Here is a 22,428-nt window from a genome sequence, read left to right as displayed (position 1 = left end):
TCTTGGCTGGCTGCAACCTCTGCCTCCCAGGTTCAAGCGATTCTTCTTGCCTCAGCCTCCCAAGTAGCTGAGATTACAGGTGCCCACCACCACACCTGGCTAATTTTTTTGTATTTTTAGTAGAGATGGTGTTTCACTATGTTGGCCAGGCTGGTCTCGAACTTCTGACCTCATGATCCGCCCTCCTCGGCTTCCCAAAGTTTTGGGGTTACAGGTGTGAGCCACTGCACCTGGCCTTTTTTCTTTTTTGGAGATAGTGTCTTCCTCTGTTGCCCAGGCTGGAGTGCAGTGGTGTGACTGCAGTTCACTGCACCTAATTTTTTTTTTTTTTTTTTTTTTGGAGATGGAGTTTTGCTCTTGTTGCCCAGGCTGGAGTGCAATGGTGTGATCTCGGCTCACCGCAACCTCTGACTCCCAGTTCCAAGCGATTCTTCTGCTTCAGCCTCCCAGGTAGCTGGGATTACAGGCGTATGCCACCACGCCCGGCTAATTTTGTATTTTTAGTAGAGATGGGGTTTCTTCATGTTGGTGAGGCTGGTCTTGAACTTCTGACCTCAGGTCATCCGCCAGCCTCGGCCTCCCAAAGTGCTGGGATTACAGATGTTAGCCACCGCACGTGGCCCTGTCTAATTTTTTAAAAAACATTTTTTTGTAGAGACAGGGTCTTGCTATGTTATGTTGCCCATTTCGGCCTCAAACACCTGGCCTCAAGCCATCTTCCTGCCTTTGCCTCCCAAAGTGCTGGGATTACAGGCTTGAGCCACTGTGCCCAACCTGTTCTTTCTTTCTAAAATATCTAATGTTAGGATGTTGGATTTCAGGATTGGTATATTATTTTTGTTTTTCCTACTTTCCATCTCTTGGTTTTGTTTTTACTACCTTATTGGAGATTTTCTTAACAGCTTGATGTTCTATGCTTTCTATTTTTTCCTTTTTGCTACCATTTTTAGTTTCTAAAATCTCTTTTAAAATAATCTTGTTAAACAATTCCTTAAGCATTCTCTTCCTACTTCATGAATTCAGTATCTTTATTCTCTGAGGATATTAATAATAGTGGGGGTTTTTCTTACAGCATTTTTCCTGATTCATAGTTTGCTTCCTCCATGTTGTTTTTTTATTAGATATTCTGTTACATAATTAGTGATTTGCTAACATTGAAGAATAGGGCACTTGAAAACTTAAATTTCCTTGGGGTAATTATGATATGAGAATTTTTAGGTCTTGTCTCTTTAGCTATTCAGATTCCCCAGAGTGGAGCCTTTCAGTCACCTGCTAAAAGGGTACAAGACCTAGCTGCCAGCATTTTGGGAACCAAGCTGAGAAAGACCATTTATGTTTGTGGGGGGGCGGTCCTCATATTTAGTATATAATTTTCCACGTGATTTTCCTATTTTCAATAAACACTTTCCTATTTTCAATGACACTTTTAAATTTAATTGATTAGATTTTAAAATACAGACAGGGTCTCACTATGTTACCCATGCTGGCCTTGAACTCCTGGGCTCAAGCTATCCTGCTTTCTTGGCCTCCCAAAGTGCTGAGATTACAGGTTTGAGCCACCACGCCTGGTCAGTGACACATTTAGTAGTGCTGTGTCTCTCACTTCTAGACCTTTTCTTCTTTCCCTGAAGAATAAACCTTCCATCTTTTGCTGGGGATGAGGAGGGTCGTTGACTAGCCCATGCATTGAAGGATGGGGATCTGTGAAACTGTTTCTCAAACTGACTTCAGCCAACCTTCTTGTTTTATTTCGATTTCACTACAACTTTATACAGCCATTCCTGAGACTTATGGGCGTCTGATAACGGTGAATCAGATTCAGTCTCTGCTTGCTTTGTTGTTTGAGTATTTGATGTTCTTGGGTCTTTCTGCTAAGTCAGTTACACTTACTCGTATGCTCTTTGGCTTTCCAATTCTATTACTCTCATCTTTTTTCTTGTTTACTGCTTTTGTAGAGTCATTGTTACAGGGTTTTTGGAGAGAACTGATCTAAGTAGCTGTGATATCAAGAAGGCCCACCTTGGAGTGTGGTTTTCTTTTTTTTTAAATGTTTTAGGAGACTTTTTTATACATAAATCTACTGTGTTCTTTTAACACCTGTGGAACATATTTTCATAAGATGGGCGTGCTGTAGTTTAAGCAGTTTCCTGTTGATGAATCGTGTTGATTTTTTCCAAGTTTTTGGCTATTAGAAACCGTAGTGCTTTTTGGGGGAAAAAAAAATTATGCTGCTTTCTGTACGTATGTTAGAATCTCTTTAGGGTGATACCAAGAAGTGGACATCCCAAAAGGCTATGCCATGGTACCTTCACTTCTCACTATGAGAGTTCCAATTGACTGCATGCTCATTCCTGGCTGAACTATATATTCATTTAGCATAGTTGGTGGTGAAACTGCTTCTCTAATTTTTAGATTGTGTACCTCTCTTCTAGCCATTATTGGACATTGTATGCCAATGCTTGTTCATTTACTATACCCATTTTAATAGTTTAAAGCTGTGGTTCTCAAATTTGAGTTTGTATCAGAATCACCTGAAAGGAAACACAGCTTGCTGAATTTTCACCCTGAGTTTCTGATTCAGCAGGTTGGAGATAGGCCCTAGAATTTGCATTTCTAATAAGTTCTCAGGGGATGCTAAAACTTCAGGACTAGAGACCACACTTTGAGAACAGCCAATTTATAGGAGGGCTTCATGTAGTCTGAATTTTCCTTGTTACACATGTCGCAAATATTTTCTCATGTGGAGCTTCTATTTAACTTCATCATATATATCATTTTATAACTATTGAATATCGTGTTTTGCCTTTAAAGTTCTTTCCTATGAAAAGGTATAATGGCTGGGCATGGTGGCTCACGCCTGGGGAGGCAGGTAGATAGCTGGAGCTCAGGTGTTCAAGACCAGTGTGGGCAACATGATGAGACCCTGCCGCTACAAAAAATACAAAAATTAGCCAGGTGTGGTGGTACACACCTGTAGTCCCAGCTACTCAGGAGGTTTTTCCCAAGTGGATTGTCTGCATAACATATAATTTTTGCACTGATTTTAAAATGTTATTTTTAGCATAGTCTAAAATAGATTTCTAAAATTTCTCAGATAGAAATGGATCTGTTTTTGACCCCCAATGGCTTTTCTGACCAATGTACTTGCTTTTCATTTCATTTTTGTTTTTGTTAAAGAGGGTAAGCCAGAGAAATTTTCATTTGGTCTTCTGGATCTTCCTTTTCGTGTTGGAGTTCCATTTAATATCCCTCTGGAGTTTCAGGATGAATTTGGTCATACCAGTCAACTAGTAACTGATATTCAGCCAGTTCTTGAAGCAAGGTAATTTGAAGGATCAATATGTATTTGTCCTTTGATATTTGCTAAGCATTTACTCTTTTTTTCAGCTTCATTTTTTTTGTGTGTGTAAGGTGTTCAACTTTAACTATTTAAAATATTAGTGAATTTTATTATATCTGGGTAATTTAGCTCCAAGCTATCCTCTGTGACTAGCGTCATATATAAATTGCTTCACTAAAGTTTATGTTTTGACTGGATTTATTGCTGAAGTTGTTAAGGTGTTTATGTCTTACTCTATGTTATTTTGCAAGTATGATATAATGTCTCTTAACAATTCATTATTTGAAATACTTCATTCTGTGTCTTCTGTCATCACCGTTTTCTCTTTTAGCATTCTTAGTTATTGGATGTTGGACCTTCTGGACTTAATCCCCAATTTTTAAAAAAATGTTCTCAATCTTTTTGTTTCTGTTTTACTTTCTGATAAATTTTCTCGACCTTATGATTACTACCTTTCCATTGAATTTTTCCTTTCTGCTAACATATTTTTAGTTGCCGTGAGTTCTTTCTGGTTCTCTGAAATTTTTTAAAGACCCTCTTGTTTTGTGAATGTAATACCGTTTTCACTGATAAAGCAAATGGTTAGGGTTTTTTTAAAAGCTTTCTTTTACCTCTACAGATACTCTGTTGTCTCCAGCTTAGTCAATTGCTTGTTCTTGGTCTCTAGAGATATCTGGTTATTGGTCATCTGCTTGTAAATGAGTAGGAGACTGGAATGCAGGTGAAAGAGTGTGGAGAGGCTGTTGCCTGTGAGCTCCACTGTGGGATGATCTGTCTGGAGTACATTGTTGGGGAAATCCTGTTGTCGGTATTTTTAGGTCTTGGGCTGGGCAGTTTCCTCAAAGAAGAATCTTCAGTCTTTTGCCTAGAGCAGGGAATAGTTTGGTTCCAAGTGAGTCAAGGAACAGGGCTGGGGTGGGAATTGGGGAGGAGAGGTCTCAGTATCCATATGCATTCGTTCCAGATAACCTCTTCTCTTCTTTTAAGTATTTCATTCTCATCCTCAGCTTATCTGCTGTCCCTGGTTCAGAGATCTTCTGTTTTAACCTTTTCAGAGATTCATCTTTCACTCATCTGCCAGAGGCAGAGAGGAGAGATCTGGAGATCTGAGATCTAAACTTTTCATCAGTCTTTTTGCTTGTTTGTTTAAACCTTTTCCTTTTGCCAATTCTGAACAGTACCTGGGCACTCGATGGTAGAGATTGGTTTCTAGCTTTTTCTATTTCTGTTTTACGATTCAGCTTTTTGGAGACTGCTATCATTTGCCACTTGCTGTCCTGTTTTCTAGCAGATAAGTTTGGTTGCCCTGTCTCTGCTTCCTTTCCATTTTTTCTTTATGTTTTCCTTTAATAATAAAATACATCCCTTTACTGTCATATTAGTGGGATTTTAAGAGACAGTGAAAGTAGGTGTATATGTTTAATGTGCCATCTTTCCCAGGGGATTTATTTTATCTTGTATGCCACATTGCATCTTTTTTCAAATGAGCTTTACAGTTTATTCTGAAAATACCTGTAAACTCTTAAATTCCAATTCTCAGAAAAATTAGGCTTTTCTCCATCATGGTATATTTTTTACTTTTTTTCCCTTTCTTTACCTTTCACAGAGTAAAATTTTGCCACTGCAAAGATCTACATCTGGTCAAATCTGATGAAATTAGCTTTGGAATCAGCTTTAGGAACCATATTACTCATGGAAGTAGATTAGGTGATCTCTCCGGTTTATGTCATCATAAGCCTGTCTGTTATTATTTGGACTTTATCTAAATTGCTATTCAGTTTAATAACAGATGCCCAGAATTCTCTAAAATCCCACTGGTGAAAGATTTGAAAGAATTCATGGTAAATGCTGAGGACATCCTTAAACCTGGCTTCTTTAGGTATTTATTTCCTTTCCTTAGGCTTGTATACATGGTCTAGCATTAGATTAGGTACTACATTGTATCTTTACTAATTCAATATGTGCTATTTTAATTTTACATTATATGTATTATATCATTTTCAGTGTTTAACCCATTGGTATCACTTATTAATACTTGTTGGATCAATTTTCTTTGTAAAAGAAATCCATTGGAATTTTTTTCTGTTTAGTTTTTTATATTTAAAAAATATTTTATTAGAAAACTAGACATGCCAATGTCACATAGGAAAGCAAAAACACATTTGCAGCTTACTTGTAGGCAATTGAGGGGAGTTAAAAAATAATTTTTTTTCCCCAGTGGTTTATCTTTACATTATGAAGAAATAACCAAAGGACCAAATTGTGTAATTCGAGGTGTTACAGCCAAGGGCCCTGTAAACTCTTGTCAAGGCAAGGTAAGCATTATGTATAGATCCTATGATACTTGTTAAGTATTTATTTATCATATGGTAAGAATGAAATTGTAAATGAAAAGTGGAATGACCTATTTTTAAAAAACAGATGACAGTAATTGGGTTCTTAGGAATTTATCAGCATTATGCCACCTGACTTATCAGTTACATCTGTAAGAAAAGTTGGCACATTTACTACTGTTGTTGGTTAAACATGAATTAAATATTTTTCACCTCTCCCCATTATCTATATTTCAGTTTTTTTCACATTCAAAGCCATTTTTTCGACATAGTTATCTAGGACTATGCTGTTTTTTTTTTCTCTCTCCTACTGTTTCTGTCCACTTTTGAATATTTTTCTTAGAACAAAAATGACTATTAGAAATATGAGAAATTTCAGCTCACATCTTTAAACATATCACTTTGGTATTTAGATAAAAGGAAGTGTTTGGTGAGAGATACAGTTAAGGAAGGAATCCTATGCATAGTTTATTGGTCTAAAAAAACAGGGAAGCTAAAGATAGAAACTCTAATAAGGTAATTTTTCAGTTAGGTCTATAAAGCAGCTAATAGACTTAACTGACTAAAAGGAACACTGTAGCAAATTTTTTTTCAGTGTATCATTACTTTAAATATTTAAAAATTTTCCCTATCCGTGTGATGTTTAAAACAGAGCATGTGTATTTTTTTCAAGTACTATATGCTGCTTTGTATAATCAAGTCAAAAATTGAGTTCTTGATTCTTTCTGAATTCAGATTTTTCTGGAAAAACTTGAAATTCACAGAAAATTTGACTTTAGTAAGATAAACTTACTAAAAATTTCTAGATTTTAAAAACCTTTTTATTTTGAAATAACTTTAGAGGAAATAACTTACAAAGGAGTTCGAAGATAGTATAGAGAGGTTACATGTAGAAAGTTCCTCTGTTAATGTCTTACAGAGCTTTATATATTTATCCACACATTGACAAAATACTACTGACAAAACTGTGGACTTTTTTTTACTTGTCTCCAGTTAATTTATTTTTCTGTTCCATGAACCAATAAGGAGTACCACATTGCATTTCAAAATTTTCTGGTTTTTGTTTCTTTCTACTTTACTATTTCATATGTTTTATAATATCTATCTTGATTATGATAATTATTCAGAGGTTATGCCTTTTGAGAATAAAAATTTAAGAGAAAAATTGATCCTAAAATGATATTCCTATTTTGGAAAAGTAGATTCTACCATAATTCTCTTCATTTCACTGTCTATAAGGAAGCAGTATTGATCAGTTTTTTTCCTCTAAGATTTCTGACTCCATATATGATAATTTTAGTAAGTATGAAGTTGGTAAGTAATTTCTACAATGGTATGAAAATAAAACCAAAATATAAATCAGAATTGATGTGATAAACTACTTAAGTATGTATTCAGGACTGGGTTTAATTTTTACTGTTTTTTTCAACAGAATTATAATCTGAAGGTTACTCTGCCTGGCTTAAAAGAAGACTCACAGATTTTGAAAATTAGATTACTACCTGGTAATATTATTTCAAGAAATATAATTATTTAAAATAATATTCTTATGTTAAAGTATAATGATATAAAGTTAGAGGTTTTTGGGCTTTTAGTAGTGGTGTAAATCTTGAAAATACACTTAAATGTCAAACCATAGCACTGACAGAAATGACCAGTTTTTAAAAAGGAAAACATTTAGGAAGATGTTATTGACATTCTGAATATAACCTTGGGAGAAAAATTTGGATATTGAAAATGTTTGGGGAACTATTTCTTGGAATATGTCTATTAGGCTTTATTAGAGATGGGTCTGTTCTTTACATTTTGTTGATAAAACTGTTTCATATTTTAAGAAGAAAAACTTCTAATGTTATTTTTATTAAGTTAACTTGATAATGACTTAACCTGAGAAAATGAAGTTGCATTAAAGTTACGTAGGATAGAATATGCTGGCTAATTTGAGAGGCAGTCTATGGTAGAGATTTTAAGTACATTCTGGAGTCAGCCCTTCTGGGTTAGTATCTAGGTAAACTTGTTCTATGCCTCAGTTTCTTCATGTGTAAAACGAGATAATATCTACTCCCTTGGGGTTGTTAGGAGGATTAAATGAGTTACTACAGGTAGTCCTTGCCTTGCACAGTTCTGTAGTACTCAATGGAGGACACAGTTCCAATATGCGTGAGTTTTCATTAACACCTACTGTACCAAGTAAGAACTGCCTGCACCTGTAAAACACAGCAGTGTTTAGCATGTAAGTTTTAACTCTCATATGAAAGATACCACAACCATATCTGTGTGCATATGTGACCTTTTTACTGGTTTTAAGCAAAAAGAAACATATTAGCTATTTGCTTTCACAAATTGAAGTTGTTTGACATTTCCCTCCAGTGTGAATTGTTGAAAGAATTTAGGTAGGTCCATTGGTGGAAGTATAAGAAAAAAATCATACGTATCAACAAACATTCATTTATTTGAGAGATTAGATTATTAAAAGTATGGATTTGAGTAGTACAATTCTTAGTAGCTAGATAGTTCTTTTTGTGGGGTAAATAGGAAGTATCATGGTGTAGTGATAAAAGTCAAGGAGTTTCAAATTGCAAACCAGAATTTAAACCTATGTTTGCTACTTACTAGCCTTGTGACCTGGACAAAATACTTAATTTCTCTGAATCCCAGTTTCCTTACCTGTAAAATGGGGATGATAATAGTAACGTCTTCATTAAGATTATTGTGAAGTTTATGTAAGAATAGTGCTTAAAAAAACTTAGCACAGTGCTTCATATATAGTAAATAAATGAATATAACTAATATTAGTACAAAATAAAATATTTTAAGTAATTCTCTCCATATACTTGTGTTATCAGTATGTAGCATTAATTGAATTTTAAAATATCAGTGTTTATGAACGAATCAGACTGGCTTACTGTAGAAGTATAAGCCTACTTTTCTTAATCTTAGAGGAAATTTGTGATGTTAATTGCTTATGACATTAGAGGTAGTGGGCAATCTAACAAGTAAATGACCTGATATGTCATTACAAGAACTAATTCTTTGAATGTCTAAAACATATAGTTACTTGTGCCAGAAAAATCATCATGTAAAATTGGTAAATAGTTTTAATAAGCTGTTATTTTTGTTTTTGAATACCTTTTTCCCAGTATCTTTTAAAGATTTTAGGTGATTTCTAATATGAATTATCACTGTGTTGTACCTTGTGGAATAAAACTTAGCCTAGACACCAGGCATTTTATACAATTGAGATAAGTCTTGTCATGTATTGAATCTATGCATTTTGGGATGAAACTGATTAAGCATGGACATTGCCTATATTTTTCTTTCTTGGCAATATTTATAAAATATTAAGTCTTTAATGTTAAAGTTATTTCTTTTGCTATTTCAGTACTTTAGTCTTTGAAACCTGAATATGTATTTCATTGTATAATTTACTGTTAGGTCACCCTCGTCGACTGAAAGTGAAACCTGATTCTGAAATTTTAGTTATAGAAAATGGAACAGCTTTCCCATTTCAGGTGGAAGTTTTAGATGAATCAGACAACATAACAGCACAACCAAAATTGATTGTTCATTGTAAGGTAAGCTTATTGGAAGATATTTAGATTGAGTCCCATTGTAGTAAGTGGCAATGACTATTTTAGCCACTTAATAGTAAGTCTTACATACGATTTAAGTCTGAAATGATTATTCCGTGGAAGGATTTGTGGGATCTTATTGCCAATAGTTTTTTTTTTTAAATCGTACCCAAACCAATAAAGATGCCAACTGTGCCCAGTTTCATAAATTCGTGAATAAAAGTTTACTCACCTCTCCTCTCTTGACTCCATGCCTCTCATTTCACATGAATTATATATATATGAATAGAAAGACAAAAATGTCTTTCAGGATTGGGAATGGGCTGCTCTGCCTATGGAGTAGCCATTCTTTATTCCTTTACTTTAGGAAAAAAAAAAAGAGGGAATGATGACTAAATGAAGGTAGGTAAAAGACCGCAGAAAGAAAAAGAAAATCCAGTTAAGTAAAAAAGAAAAGGATTGCAATTGAGGAAGTTGGTTCTTTCCTTCCAAAACAGATAAATTTTACATAGTATAGTAGAAAATTACTGTTTTTGTTCAGTATTCTAGAGTTTTAGTGACTTTTACTTAGAATTTTCTTATTCATTGCCAGAAATAGTAGCTCTACTGAATTATTTGAAACTTTGAACAATTACGGAAGAATCAAATATATTTAATAGGGGTCTTACATTATTTTTCATCTTTCAAATAGTTTTCAGGTGCTCCAAACCTTCCAGTCTATGTTGTAGATTGCAGTAGTTCTGGAACCAGTATTTTAACAGGATCTGCAATTCAAGTTCAGAATATTAAAAAAGACCAGACGCTTAAAGCAAGAATTGAAATACCTGTAAGTTATTATTGTTACTCATTGATATTATATTAAGTCTTCATACAAATAGTCTTCAACTGCTTAATAACATTTTTTGCAAAATTGTTAACTTCTGAAAATGAGGTATTTGTGGTTCTTTCAGCCAAAGCAAAGCAAAGACAATATGAAATGCTGTAATGACTATTTTAACATTTTGTGTCAAATATTAGTAATTGTCTTGATTTTTACAGTGTCTTTTATAGTGTCTATAACTATTATTGATTTACATTTCCCTAAAATATTTTTCTTCTATTAAAATACATAATTTTATTCTTTTGCTTTTTTTTTTTTTAAAGAGATAGGGTCTCACTCTGTTGTCTAGGCTGGAGTGCAGTGGCACAATCATGACTCGCTGCAGCCTCCAACTCCTAAGCTCTAGTGATGTGCTCACCTCAGCCTCCCAAGTAACTGGGACTATAGACAAGGACCAATGCACCTGGTTATTTATTTATTATTTATTTTTTGAAAAAGAGGGTCTTGCTGTGTTGCCCAGTCTGATCTCAAATTCCTGTCCACAATCAGTCTTCCCACCTTGGCCACCCAAAGTGCTGAAGTTATAGGTGTGCACCACTGTGCCCAGCCATTTTGCTTTTTATCGTTCTCATTTGTTTTAGAAAGCTTGGTAAATATCTCTGTTTAAACCACCATGGAAGGACATATAAACCTTTAATTTTTGTATATAATTTTCTATACACACATAGCTTTTTATTTGTGTTTTTACACAAAGGGATTTTTTTTATTTCTATTTGTATTTTTTGAGATGGAATCTTGCTCTGTTGCCCAGGCTGGAGTACAGTGGCACGATCTCAGCTCACTGCAAGCTCTGCCTCCTGGGTTCACGCCATTCCCCTGCCTCAGCCTCCCGAGTAGCTGGGACTACAGGCACCCGCCACCACGCCTGACTGATTTTTTGTATTTTTAGTAGAGACAGGGTTTCACCGTGTTAGCCAGGATGGTCTCGATCTCCTGAGCTCGTGATCCACCCGCCTCGGCCTCCCAAAGTGCTGGAATTACAGGCGTGAGCCACCGTGCCTGGCCCACAAAGGGATTTCTATATCATGTGCCAGTAGGATGCTTTTTATTGGCGATTCATCGTGGCTGATAGCGAAGCCAACATGGAGGCAAGAGCTGTAAACAATCTAAGGTTGCGGAGTGGGATAACAAATACTTAAGTAAAACTTCAAAGGTTGCTGAGTAGGATAACAGATACTTAAGTAAAATACTTAAATGTGATTTCTTAGTAATTGATATGGTGATAGATAATCTAATTGGTTGATTAACTCATACTTTCCTACTAATTATACATCAGTTATTAACATAGCTTGAACCTCAAATGGATACAAGATGTCTTTTACTTTTTAAATTAGAATGAGATGACTCTTCATTCCAGTTCTTTTTAAGCTTGTTATATTTGATAAGCTTAAAGTATTTTTTATGCATTTTCTTTATGCAATGATATGGGCAACATACTTTTGAGCACACTTTCTTGCAAAAGATGACTATGAATTAGGGAGGAATCTGGACTTGGAGGCAACAGCAGCAGGCATTAGGACTTTTGTAAATACTACAGACCACTCAGGAGAAGACCAAGAATTCACGTCAGTTAAAACAAATGCCAACGTAAATCCTCTAATATGCAGTTACAAAATGTTATCCAATGGCAATAACTGAGTTTAGGAGTAAGGCAAGTAAGATACAACAGAAGATGGTTATGTGCCTGACATTCCATGAGGTAGGAATTTTTAATATCACTCACGTGGATAGGCTTCCATAAGTTAAATGGCTACAACTGGATGAGGAAGGAGACATGAGTTAAGTAAGATTATAAAGGTATTTTATGTTTAAACTTATTTTAAATTTAGTGTGTGCTGTTGAATGGACTGTAACTAGATTATGAAATAATGTAATATTTTAATTTTGTGTGCCTAAAATCAATTTATATAGCATAATCTTGGTCTTTTCTTTGATCTGTAGAACACTGGTGTGCCAATAATAAATTGTAAATATGCCAATATGTTGACCAGTTGTCTTTAGGGCATCTAGAGGCCTTCTCTGGCTATAAACAACCTTGATCACTTACCCCCAATGTGTTATGAATTGAAAAAATACTGAAAGCCTTAATGTAATCTGTTACCATTAAATAATGTATTTTATGGTAGCTGTTTGTCTCTGATTTTATGGAAAGTTCTTAATTTCTTACATCTTTATTCTTATTCATAAATACTAACAGAGTATGTAACATAATTAAAATTTCACAAGATGGCAATACTTTTAAAGAAACTTGGAAATAAGAGGAAGGGACTGGGCGCAGTGGCTGACGCCTGTAATCCCAGCACTTTGGAAGACCGAGGCCAGTGGATCACCTGAGGTCAGGAGTTTGAGACCAGCCTGGCCAACGTGGTGAAACCCATCTCTGCTGAAAATACAAAAATTATCCATGCATGGTGGTAGGCGCCTGTAATCCCAGCTACTCTGGAGGCTGAGGCAGGAAAGTAGTTTGAACCCAGAAGGCAGAGGTTGCAGTGAGCCAAGATCATGCCACTGCCCTCCAGCCTAGGAGGCAAAGTGAGACTCTGTCTCAAAAAAAATAAAAAGGAGGGGAATCCTTTTAGTCCACATACAATTGTTTTTATTTTAAGAATGTGGCCACTGCCATTTATAACCTGATGGTATAAAATACGGAATTATTAATAGTATAATGCCATCTTAATGACAAAACCTGTGAGTATAACAATGTATGAGATGGTCTTCCATAATATTGAAAGTAAATTCTTCAGGAGTGTAAAATTTCAGTACAGATATCACTCAGTGTTTGTGTTTTCTTCTCTTTCTAGAGTTGTAAAGATGTGGCACCTGTGGAGAAGACTATTAAGTTGCTTCCCAGTAGCCATGTTGCAAGACTACAAATATTCAGTGTAGAAGGACAAAAGGCAATTCAGATCAAACATCAGGATGAGGTTAATTGGATAGCGGGTGATATTATGCATAATCTTATTTTTCAAATGTATGATGAAGGAGAAAGAGAAATCAATATAACATCAGCTTTAGCAGAAAAAATTAAAGTAAGTATCTCTAACAGATTGGTTATTTGTAAGAACTTTTTAAATTTTATGTTTGTAAGACTGAACAAGCCGTTTTATGGGTAGCATCTAAAAAAGAAGCTTGTCACAGAAAAGTTATACTATCATTTCAAATTGTAAGCAGAATAAGCTTTTTTCATGGAATAGGTTGAAACGCAAATGATTCATATGTGACAAAATTATACTTAGAAAAATGATTTTGACACTTAAAAATCTAGGTTTTGGCATTTTGTTTAGTTGTGCTCTTCCTGACTAGCTGTTTTTCTGCAATCATAATCAACATCATCACCTTGATAAAGCTAGCAATAAATTGGTAGCAGTTCTGAAAGCACTAAACAAAAGATCTGTTAAAGGCAAGCAGTGAAACAGTGTTGTTAACTACAGAGCCTCTATTTGGCCATTGGAAATTATTGAAATTGGTATACCACTCTAAAAATATGATCCTTAGAAAAGAGTTTTGTTGGTCCTCATCAACCTGCTGTCATCTAAATATGACATTTGTACCTTGATAGGGTTGAATCTGCATGTTGAAACTTAACACCTCACTGAACAGGGAGCCAAATCAAAATGTTAAGAGTCTTATTACATAAAGTAGACAGCTTTTTAGCATTCCTTTGATGGTTGACTGAAAGAATAGTGGACAGTCTATGCTTGCTTCTTTCAAAGTTCAGTTTGTTCTTCTATAATGAGACACATGCATTCTCCAAAATCACTCTGCTGTGCAAAATTGTACAATAAAAAATCACAGGGCTTATGAGGGAAAATGGAAACTAGAGGTACAATACTCAAACTTTCTCAGTAACCCGTTAAGAGAACCTAATAAAATAGTGGCAAAAACAATAATGATAATACATGTTAAATGTTAAGAAATACATAAATACTATAATAATATGGGAGGTTACCTAGCTTGATGAAGCAATGATTGCAGCTTTTGAGTTACTGTGAAGTGGTGGAAGGAAGGTTGTCTGAAAGTGAGGGGAAAGTTGTTTTAACAGTCTGTGGATGAGCGTGGCTCATTAACACATAGTCAACTGAGGTGACTGATAGGTGTTTGAGGTGCAACATTTTTTGTGTTCCCACTTGGTTCAGCTGGGTACAGTTTTCTGTGTTGACCTAGTTTTTTCATAGATGAAATTGTACCTAAGCAAAAGTAAAATTTGCCTTATGCTTAAATTGTTTACTGATAATTGTATTGGAACAAATTTGCATTTTCAAAGTAAACGTAATTGTACTGGAACAAATTTACATTTTCAAAGTAAGCATTGTAACAGAACTTACTGTACTTTTTTCCCTTGATGTCTATGGAGATAAAATTCCCAAGTGTGGAAAAATAATTTATCAAAATTCCAGGCTTTTGAGGTAGTTAGAAATAAGCATTCCTCCATGTCTGGAGAGCTGACATTCATAGACTCTTAGTACGGAGTCCCAATTAGCCAAATTTTTGGAGAGTTAACATGTTTGGCACTATGTAGGAATTGCTCTTTCATACCGGTATACACCATACCCATCTTGTGTTTCCAAACATAAGATCTGGTAATTCAAAAGGATTATTTAGCCACGGGTTCAACTGACCTGAGTTTTAAAATCTTATTTGGAACAATGCTTGTTCTAGCCAGCTTTTTTTCCCCTTCATAATGAGGGAAGAGAGAATTGAGATAGAAATAATTCTGATTCTGCTTGGAAAGGAGGTAAGACATTTTTATCTCTATAAGCAGATTTGAAGGTAAGTAGTGGTTTGATAGTGGTGCCAGGGATGTGGCTTCTGAACTATTTCCTTGCTTTCTCACAATCATGCTTCCATTTCCTCCTCTCTTAAGAAGTTTAAGAAAAACTGACTGGAGAGCCTCTCCCTATCATACCTTCTCTAAGGTTGTTGCCTGCATTTGACACATTTTGCCTCTAATTTTGTAATTATGTATGTCTGTGCACTTCTTCATTGACAGTAAAAGATAGTGAGTACTCCTTTTTACTTAAGTTGAATGTACAGCCTTTACAGTGGTTTTGTAGTGTTGAGAGAATTAAGCCAAGATACAAGGAAGTCAGCCTGAACTGAGCTGGGGAATCTATTGAGGGGAGTACGCAGCCAGGGTGAGTGAGGAAAACCTTTTATCTTTTTTGTGGAACTCTTGCTTGCTTATTTTCCTTTTTTTTTTAATACAACAAAGAACAGAGACTAAAGATGGTTTTAAAAGATAAAAAGGTAACTAAAAACATTAGAGGAGCATAAACTAGGAAACAGAATATTAGTGATTTTCATTAAAAAGTTAATTCACCACGGGCCAGGCGTGGTGGCTCACACCTGTAATCCTAGCACTTTGGGAGGACGAGGCAGGTGGATCACGAGGTCAAGAGTTCAAGACCAGCCTGGCCAAGATGGTGAAACCCCATCTCTACTAGAAAAATACAAAAATTTAGCCAGGCATGGTGGCGGGCACCTGTAATCCCAGCTACTCAGGAGGCTGAGAGAGAGAATTGCTTGAACCCGAGAGTCAGAGTTTGCAGTGAGCCAAGATTGCGCCACTGCACTCCAGCCTGGGAGACAGAGCAAGACTCATCTCAAAAAAAAAAGTTAATTCACCACGAACAAGTAGGCTTTATTTTTGAGATTCAGGGTTGAACCAACCCTGAATATACGCAAATAAAGTGTGATTCACCACATAAACAAAATTAAAACCGTATTATTTAATATGGTTTCAATAGACGCAGAAAATGCTTTTGATAAAATCCAACATCCCTTAGTGATAAAAGCCATCACTGGACATTGAAGAACACACCTCAAGATAATGAGAACCATCCATGACAAACCCACAGCCAACATAATATTGAACAGGCAAAAACTGGAACCATTCTCCTTGAGAACTGGAACAAGACAAGGATTCCTGCTCTCACCAATTCTATTCAACTATTGGAAGTTCTACCCAGAGCAATCAGGCAAGAGAAAAATAAAAGGTGTCCAAATAGGAAAAGAAGTCAAACTGTCTCCTCATTGTGGAGATGATTCTATACCTAGAAAACACTAAAGACTCTGGCAGAATCCTCCTGGAGCTGATAAACGACTTCAGTAGGGTTTCAGAATGCAAAATCAGTATACAAAAACCAGTAGCATTTCTGTACTACGTTTTAAGCTGAAAGCCAAATCAGTAACACAGTCCCATTTACGGTAGCCACAAAAAACACAAAATGCCTAGGAATACATCTAACCAAGGAAGTGAAAGATCTCTGCAAGGAGAACTGCAAAACACTACTGAAAGAAATCATAGATGATACCTAAAAAAGGGAAAAACATTTCATGCTCATGAGTCAGAAGAACTAGTATCATTAAAGTGACCGTACTGCCCAAAGCAATCTACAGATTCAGTGTTGTTCCTATCAAACTACTGTCATTTTTCACAGAATTGGAAAAAAGCTATTCTAAAATTCAGATGGAACTAAAAAAGAGCTCAAATAGCCAAAGTGATTAATCCTAAGCAAAAATAACAAAATGAGAGGCATCACACTACCCATCTTCAAACTGTTCTGCAGAGCTACAGTAACCAAAACAGCATGCTACTGGTACAAAAACAAACACATAGACCAATGGAGGAGGTTAGAGAGCCCAGAAATAAAACTACACATACAGCTATCTGATCTTTGACAAAGGCGACAATAACAAGCAATGGGAAAGGACTCCCTATTCAATAAATGGTGCCGGGATAACTGGCTAGCCATATGCAGAAGAATGAAAGTGGATCCCTACCTTTTACCATATACAAAAATTAACTCAGGATGGATTAAAGACTTAAATGTAAAACTTCAAACCATAAAAATTCTAGAAGAAAACCTAGGAAATAGCCATTCTGGATGTCGGCCCTGGCAAAGAATTTATGACCAAGTCCCCAAAAGCAGTTACAACACAAACAAAAATTGACAAGTGGGACCTAATCAAACTAAACAGCTGCACAGCAAAAGAAACTACCAACAGTGTAAACAGACAGCCTACAGAATGGTAAAAAATATTAACAAGCTATATATTCTAAAAAGGTCTAATATCCAGAATCTATAAGGAACTTTAACAAGCAAAAAACAACCCCATTTAAAAAATGGGCAAAGGATATGAATAGATAACTTGTTAAGAGAAGACATACATGTGGTCAGCAAATATGTGAAAAAATGTTCAACATCATAATCATAATCATGGAGAAATGCAAGTCAAAAGCAAAGAGATACCATCTCACACCAGTCAGAATGTCTATATTTAAAACATCAAAAAATAACAGATGTTGGCAAGGTTTTGGAGAAAAGGGAACACTTATGCACTGTCGGTTGGACTGTAAATTAGTTCAGCCACTGTGGAGAGCAGTTTGGAGATTTCTCAACCTTAAATAGAACTATCGTTTGAACCAGCAATACCATTACTGTATATATACCCAAAGGAAAATATACCATTTCACCAAATATACATGCAGTTTTCTGTTTATCCCAGCACTATTCACAACAGCAAAGACATAGGTGCCTGTCGGTAGTGGATTGGATAAAGAAAATACACCACAGAATACTACACAGCCATAAAAAAGAACAAAATCATGTCCTTTGCAGCAACATGGATGCAGCTGGAGGCCATTATCCTAAATGAATTAATGCAGGAACAGGAACCCAAATACTGAATGGTCTCACTTAAAAGTGGGAGCTAAACATTAAATACACATGGACATAAAAATATAGGAAAAGTAGTCACTGGAGATTCCAAAAAAGGGGAGGGTAATAGAGGAGCAGGGGTTGAAAAACTACCTGTTGGGTACTATGCTCATTACCTGGGTGATGAGATAACTCATAGACCAAATCTCAGTGACATGCAATTTATCCATGTAACAAACCTGTATATGTACCTACTGAACCTAAAAGTAGAGGAAAAATAAAGTGTAATTTAGAAATTTTTTTAAAAAAGACTATTAGTGATTTTAAGGCCAGATGTGGTGGCTCACACATGTAATCCCAGCACTTTGAAAGGCTGAGGTGGGAGGATTGCTGGAGGCCAGGAGTTTAAGACCAGCCTGGGCAACATAGTGAGACCACATCTCAACAAAAAATTAGGCAGACCTGGTGGTGCATGCCTGTAGTCTCAGCTACTCATGAGACTGGGGCAGGAGCATTGCTTGAGCCCAGGAATTGGAGGCTCCAGTGAGCTATGATCATTGCACTCCAACCTGGGCTACAGAGCGAGACCTTGTCTATAAAAACCAAAAATAAAAATAGAATATGAGTGATTTTAAAATCACAACTATAGAAGGCTAAATAAAAGTAGAGAGAAAGTTGAGGTCAGAATTCTTAAATAGAAAGTATTGGGAGTTTAAAAGTAAGTACAGAGTAGAGCAAACAACTTGAAAAAGTATGGATTAAGTGACAAAATATGGAATGTAAGAGGTATAAATTAATACAGAACTAAAAACACCTAAGAAGAGATTAAGGCCAAAGTATGGCCAGAAAGTTAGATCAAACTTCTTTTTTCTCACCTTGCTAAGAATAACGTCCACCTAGATCTCATTGAAAGCCTTCCCATAAATAGGATTCTTTTCAAAAAATAATTGAATATTGCTTTTCAGAATTAATCACATGATCTGATTTATATGTTACTTTTAAACGATAATGGCCACAGTGATACTTTTGTGGCAGAGCTCTAAAGAAATGACTTAAAAATTTTTATTTTATCTCACTAAAAAATAGGGCAATATTAACAACAAAGACAAAGAGGATGCCTTTGTATCATATTAGTATATGAACCACACCATTTCTGACCATAAAGAGACTTTTTTCTTGGGGGTGAAGAAGACGGATTATAATGTAGTTTTAAGAGTAAGATAAGTGGCAGTAAGAGAACATTAGACAGACGAAGCTTTATTATTGTTAAATATCTCTTTTTCTCCTAGGTTAATTGGACTCCTGAGATTAACAAAGAACACTTGCTACAGGGTCTGCTTCCTGATGTGCAAGTACCAACATCTGTAAAAGATATGCGCTATTGCCAGGTTTCATTCCAAGATGATCATGTGTCTTTGGAAAGTGCGTTTACAGTAAGGTTTGTGGACTCATTATATTTTGCAGCCTATGGCAACAAAATACTGTCCTCCATTGCACATATATGAAAGTTGTTTTTAATGTAAAAATATTATGGTTTCTATGAAATATAATAGATTGTCTTTGGAATAAAGTGTCATTGGTGATAGCAATTAATTTTTGTTATCACTGTAATCTTGCACTGAATTGGCCTTCTAGTAGCTGGAACCTTCATTAAAGGAAAGTTTAGTGCCAGTAACAGTGAAAACACCTGCAAAATGACAAAGACGTGAAAAATACAAAAGATACAGTGTGATCAGTCAGTGTTGTTCAGAAGGAAAAATCCTTTCATTGCTTAGTGAGAATTTTTAAAGCTGGGAGTCCAACCAGAGTTAATATGTAGAACTCATATTGAAGGGACAGAATTAAGTGAATGTGTAAAAAAAACCTTTACACTGGCCTATCTATTTCTTGGCCACCTCTTTTCCAATAACCTCTTGCACTTTAATTCCTCTACCCATTTCTATACTTTTCCCAACACTTAGGATAGTTCTGTTTTTGAGATAGAATTTTCAAATGTACTGCATTCTGACCGTAATGAGATCTCTCAATGAGTTGTTAACTCATCTGTTTTCTTGTCATAATTTCCTTTTAATCCAGCGTAAATACTGTGACTTAACATGTCTGTAAGTTTTTGGTCCATATTCTCTACTATCTTTGCAAAGTGTCTTTTTCCTATTTTCTTTTGGATTAATAGCAGATTATATAAATTAAACAGTTATTTGAAGGAGTGTTATCGTATTTCAGTTATTGGATATGAACATTATATATGTGTTATTCTGTAGCATGTTGGAACTACTTCAATTAATGGTGTCACTAAAGACTTCTAACTTGTTAAACAATTTCAGACCACTTCCTGATGAACCTAAACATTTAAAATGTGAAATGAAAGGAGGAAAAACAGTACAGATGGGCCAAGAGCTTCAAGGAGAAGTAGGTTAGTATGGCTTGCTTTAAAAAACAAACAACAAAAAAATCTTCTGTGATGTTTCCTTCCATGGATGTTTTAGATACGTAATCTGAAAGGAAAGCTTTTGGGTTCATATAATGTTACTGGTATAAAATCTATTGTCAGATAAGATTGAAGTATTTTCATTATCTTTGCCCAGGCTGACATAGCTTTAAAATCAGTTTGACAAACACATTTTGTCGAAAAAAAATCTTGTCTTTTGTTAGAAGTAATATTACTAGTTAGAAGTTAATAATAAAAGTATAAAGTAAGCTTGGCATGGTACACATGCCTGTAGTCCCAGTTACGCGGGAGGCTGAGGCGAGGGGATTGCCTGAGCCAAGGGGTTTGAGGCCAGCCTGGACAAAATAGTGATACTGTACTCCTAAAAAAATTCTTTTTTTTTTTTACATCATACTTTAAGTTCTGGGGTACATGTGCAGAACATGCAGGTTTGTTACATAGGTATACACGTGCCATGGTGGTTTGCTGCACCCATCAACCCGTCATCTACATTAGGTATTTCTCTTAAATGCTGTCCCTCCCCTAGCCCCGACTCCCCGACAGGCCCTGGGTGTAATGTTCCCCTCCCTGTGTCCATGTGTTCTCATTGTTCAACTCGCACTTAAGAGTGAGAACATGTGGTGTTTGGTTTTCTGTTTCTGTGTTAGTTTGTTGAGAATGATGGTTTCCAGCTTCATCCATGTCCCTGCAAAGGACATGAACTCATCATTTTTTATGGCTGCATAGTATTCCATGGTGTATATTTGCCACATTTTCTTTGTCTAGTCTATCATTGATGGGCATTTGGGTTAAAAAATTCTTTTTTAAACATAAAAGTATAACATACATGTATGAATGGATTCCTATGTATTTTTTCTTATATCTAGAAAATTACATTAAAATATTATCTTCAAATTTTCATGGTAAAAAAATCTGATTAACATTAGCATCGTGTTAAATGTAGTTGAAAATATGCTTATGTAAATTCTTGATGTTTATTTTGTCGTGAATTTAAAAAATGAGTATAATTATTTTTGTACCAAAAATTACTCAGTAAGAGAACAAAGAGTAAGTTTCTAAGCATGTTTTTATAGTGTATTGTAGATATTTATATCTTCTATTAAAAGATAATACTAAAATAAAACTTCCCCCTTTTTTAGTTATAATAATTACGGATCAGTACGGAAATCAGATTCAAGCATTTTCACCAAGTTCTTTATCTTCTTTGTCAATTGCTGGGGTTGGACTTGATAGCTCAAATTTGAAAACAACCTTTCAGGTATGGCTACTTTCTATACCATTTTGGTTTGATTTATTCATTGTTATATGTCTAACAAAAAGTTTGGGAAAAACTAGTATAAGAAAAAAGTTTGATTTTAGTTTTTAAATTGAAAAGTCATAAAAGGCATTGTAAAAACTTGAAAAAGTTTGAACATATGCAGAAATAAACATAGAATGAGTATTTCTTGTGTTCCCATCATCTTCAACAGTCATCATTCTCCCATACCATATCATTTTGAAGCAAATTCCAGACATCATACCATTTTATCCATAAAGATTGTGGTATATAGATTTTTTTGATAGCTTTTCATAGTAGCTGTTTAAATAAAATTACTTGATGTTTAAACCCTGTATTAACAGGATGATGAGGAGAAAAATCATTATAAAGGTTTGCAACTGTGCACTTAATTCATGTTAGCTTAAAAAATAAAAACTCTGGTGGAATTCTTTCAGTCTAAAACAAACAAGCATGCTGTACTCTGCTTAGAGAGGTAAAGACAGCTTTAGGGAAAAGGACATGCTGGAGTTGGGTCTTCAAGGAACCTGCCGGTAGTAGTCCACAGTGGGTGAGAGAGAAGATCTCTCAGGTCAAAGGGAAGTTAAATTCATTTAGATCATTGAATGCTTTTTAAAACTTTTCCTCCTTTGAGAGTCTCTATTACACTTTTTCTTAACAGAGCAGTCACAAAAATAACTTCCATGTTTCCCTTCTAACTAGAGTTTCTGTCTCCAGTAATCTGTTCTGCTATTTTCTAATGTCGAGCATCATTTTCACTGCTGCGGAACTTTGAATGATATTTTGTTCCCTCCACAATGATAAAATATGCTCTTTGACTTTTAGTTTCTTCCATTTTCTAGCTTCACCCTACACATAGATGAAATCAGAAAATAAATGCGCTCCTGTTATGAATAAACAATCCCTGCTTCCTATCA

At 35.3% G+C, this 22,428-nt stretch overlaps 1 protein-coding gene across 2 annotated transcripts in view; it reads left to right on the top strand.

Moving 5' to 3' along the window:
• The window catches only part of SMCHD1 (structural maintenance of chromosomes flexible hinge domain containing 1), a 149,347-nt gene that overhangs the window by 63,619 nt on the left and 63,300 nt on the right, over positions 1-22,428 (top strand). For both annotated transcript variants that reach the window (XM_003817887.6, XM_063597309.1), the window contains exons 20-28: positions 3,178-3,322; positions 5,559-5,655; positions 7,106-7,178; positions 9,109-9,248; positions 9,937-10,071; positions 12,927-13,154; positions 19,076-19,224; positions 20,111-20,199; positions 21,375-21,493. In XM_003817887.6, coding sequence (XP_003817935.1) covers positions 3,178-3,322; positions 5,559-5,655; positions 7,106-7,178; positions 9,109-9,248; positions 9,937-10,071; positions 12,927-13,154; positions 19,076-19,224; positions 20,111-20,199; positions 21,375-21,493 — 1,175 coding nt within the window. The remainder of the gene's footprint in view (positions 1-3,177; positions 3,323-5,558; positions 5,656-7,105; positions 7,179-9,108; positions 9,249-9,936; positions 10,072-12,926; positions 13,155-19,075; positions 19,225-20,110; positions 20,200-21,374; positions 21,494-22,428) is intronic.

The sequence above is a fragment of the Pan paniscus genome, chromosome 17 (genome assembly GCF_029289425.2).
Source record: "Pan paniscus chromosome 17, NHGRI_mPanPan1-v2.0_pri, whole genome shotgun sequence".
Lineage (NCBI taxonomy): Eukaryota > Metazoa > Chordata > Mammalia > Primates > Hominidae > Pan > Pan paniscus.
This window is presented reverse-complemented; position numbering and strand designations above follow the sequence as displayed.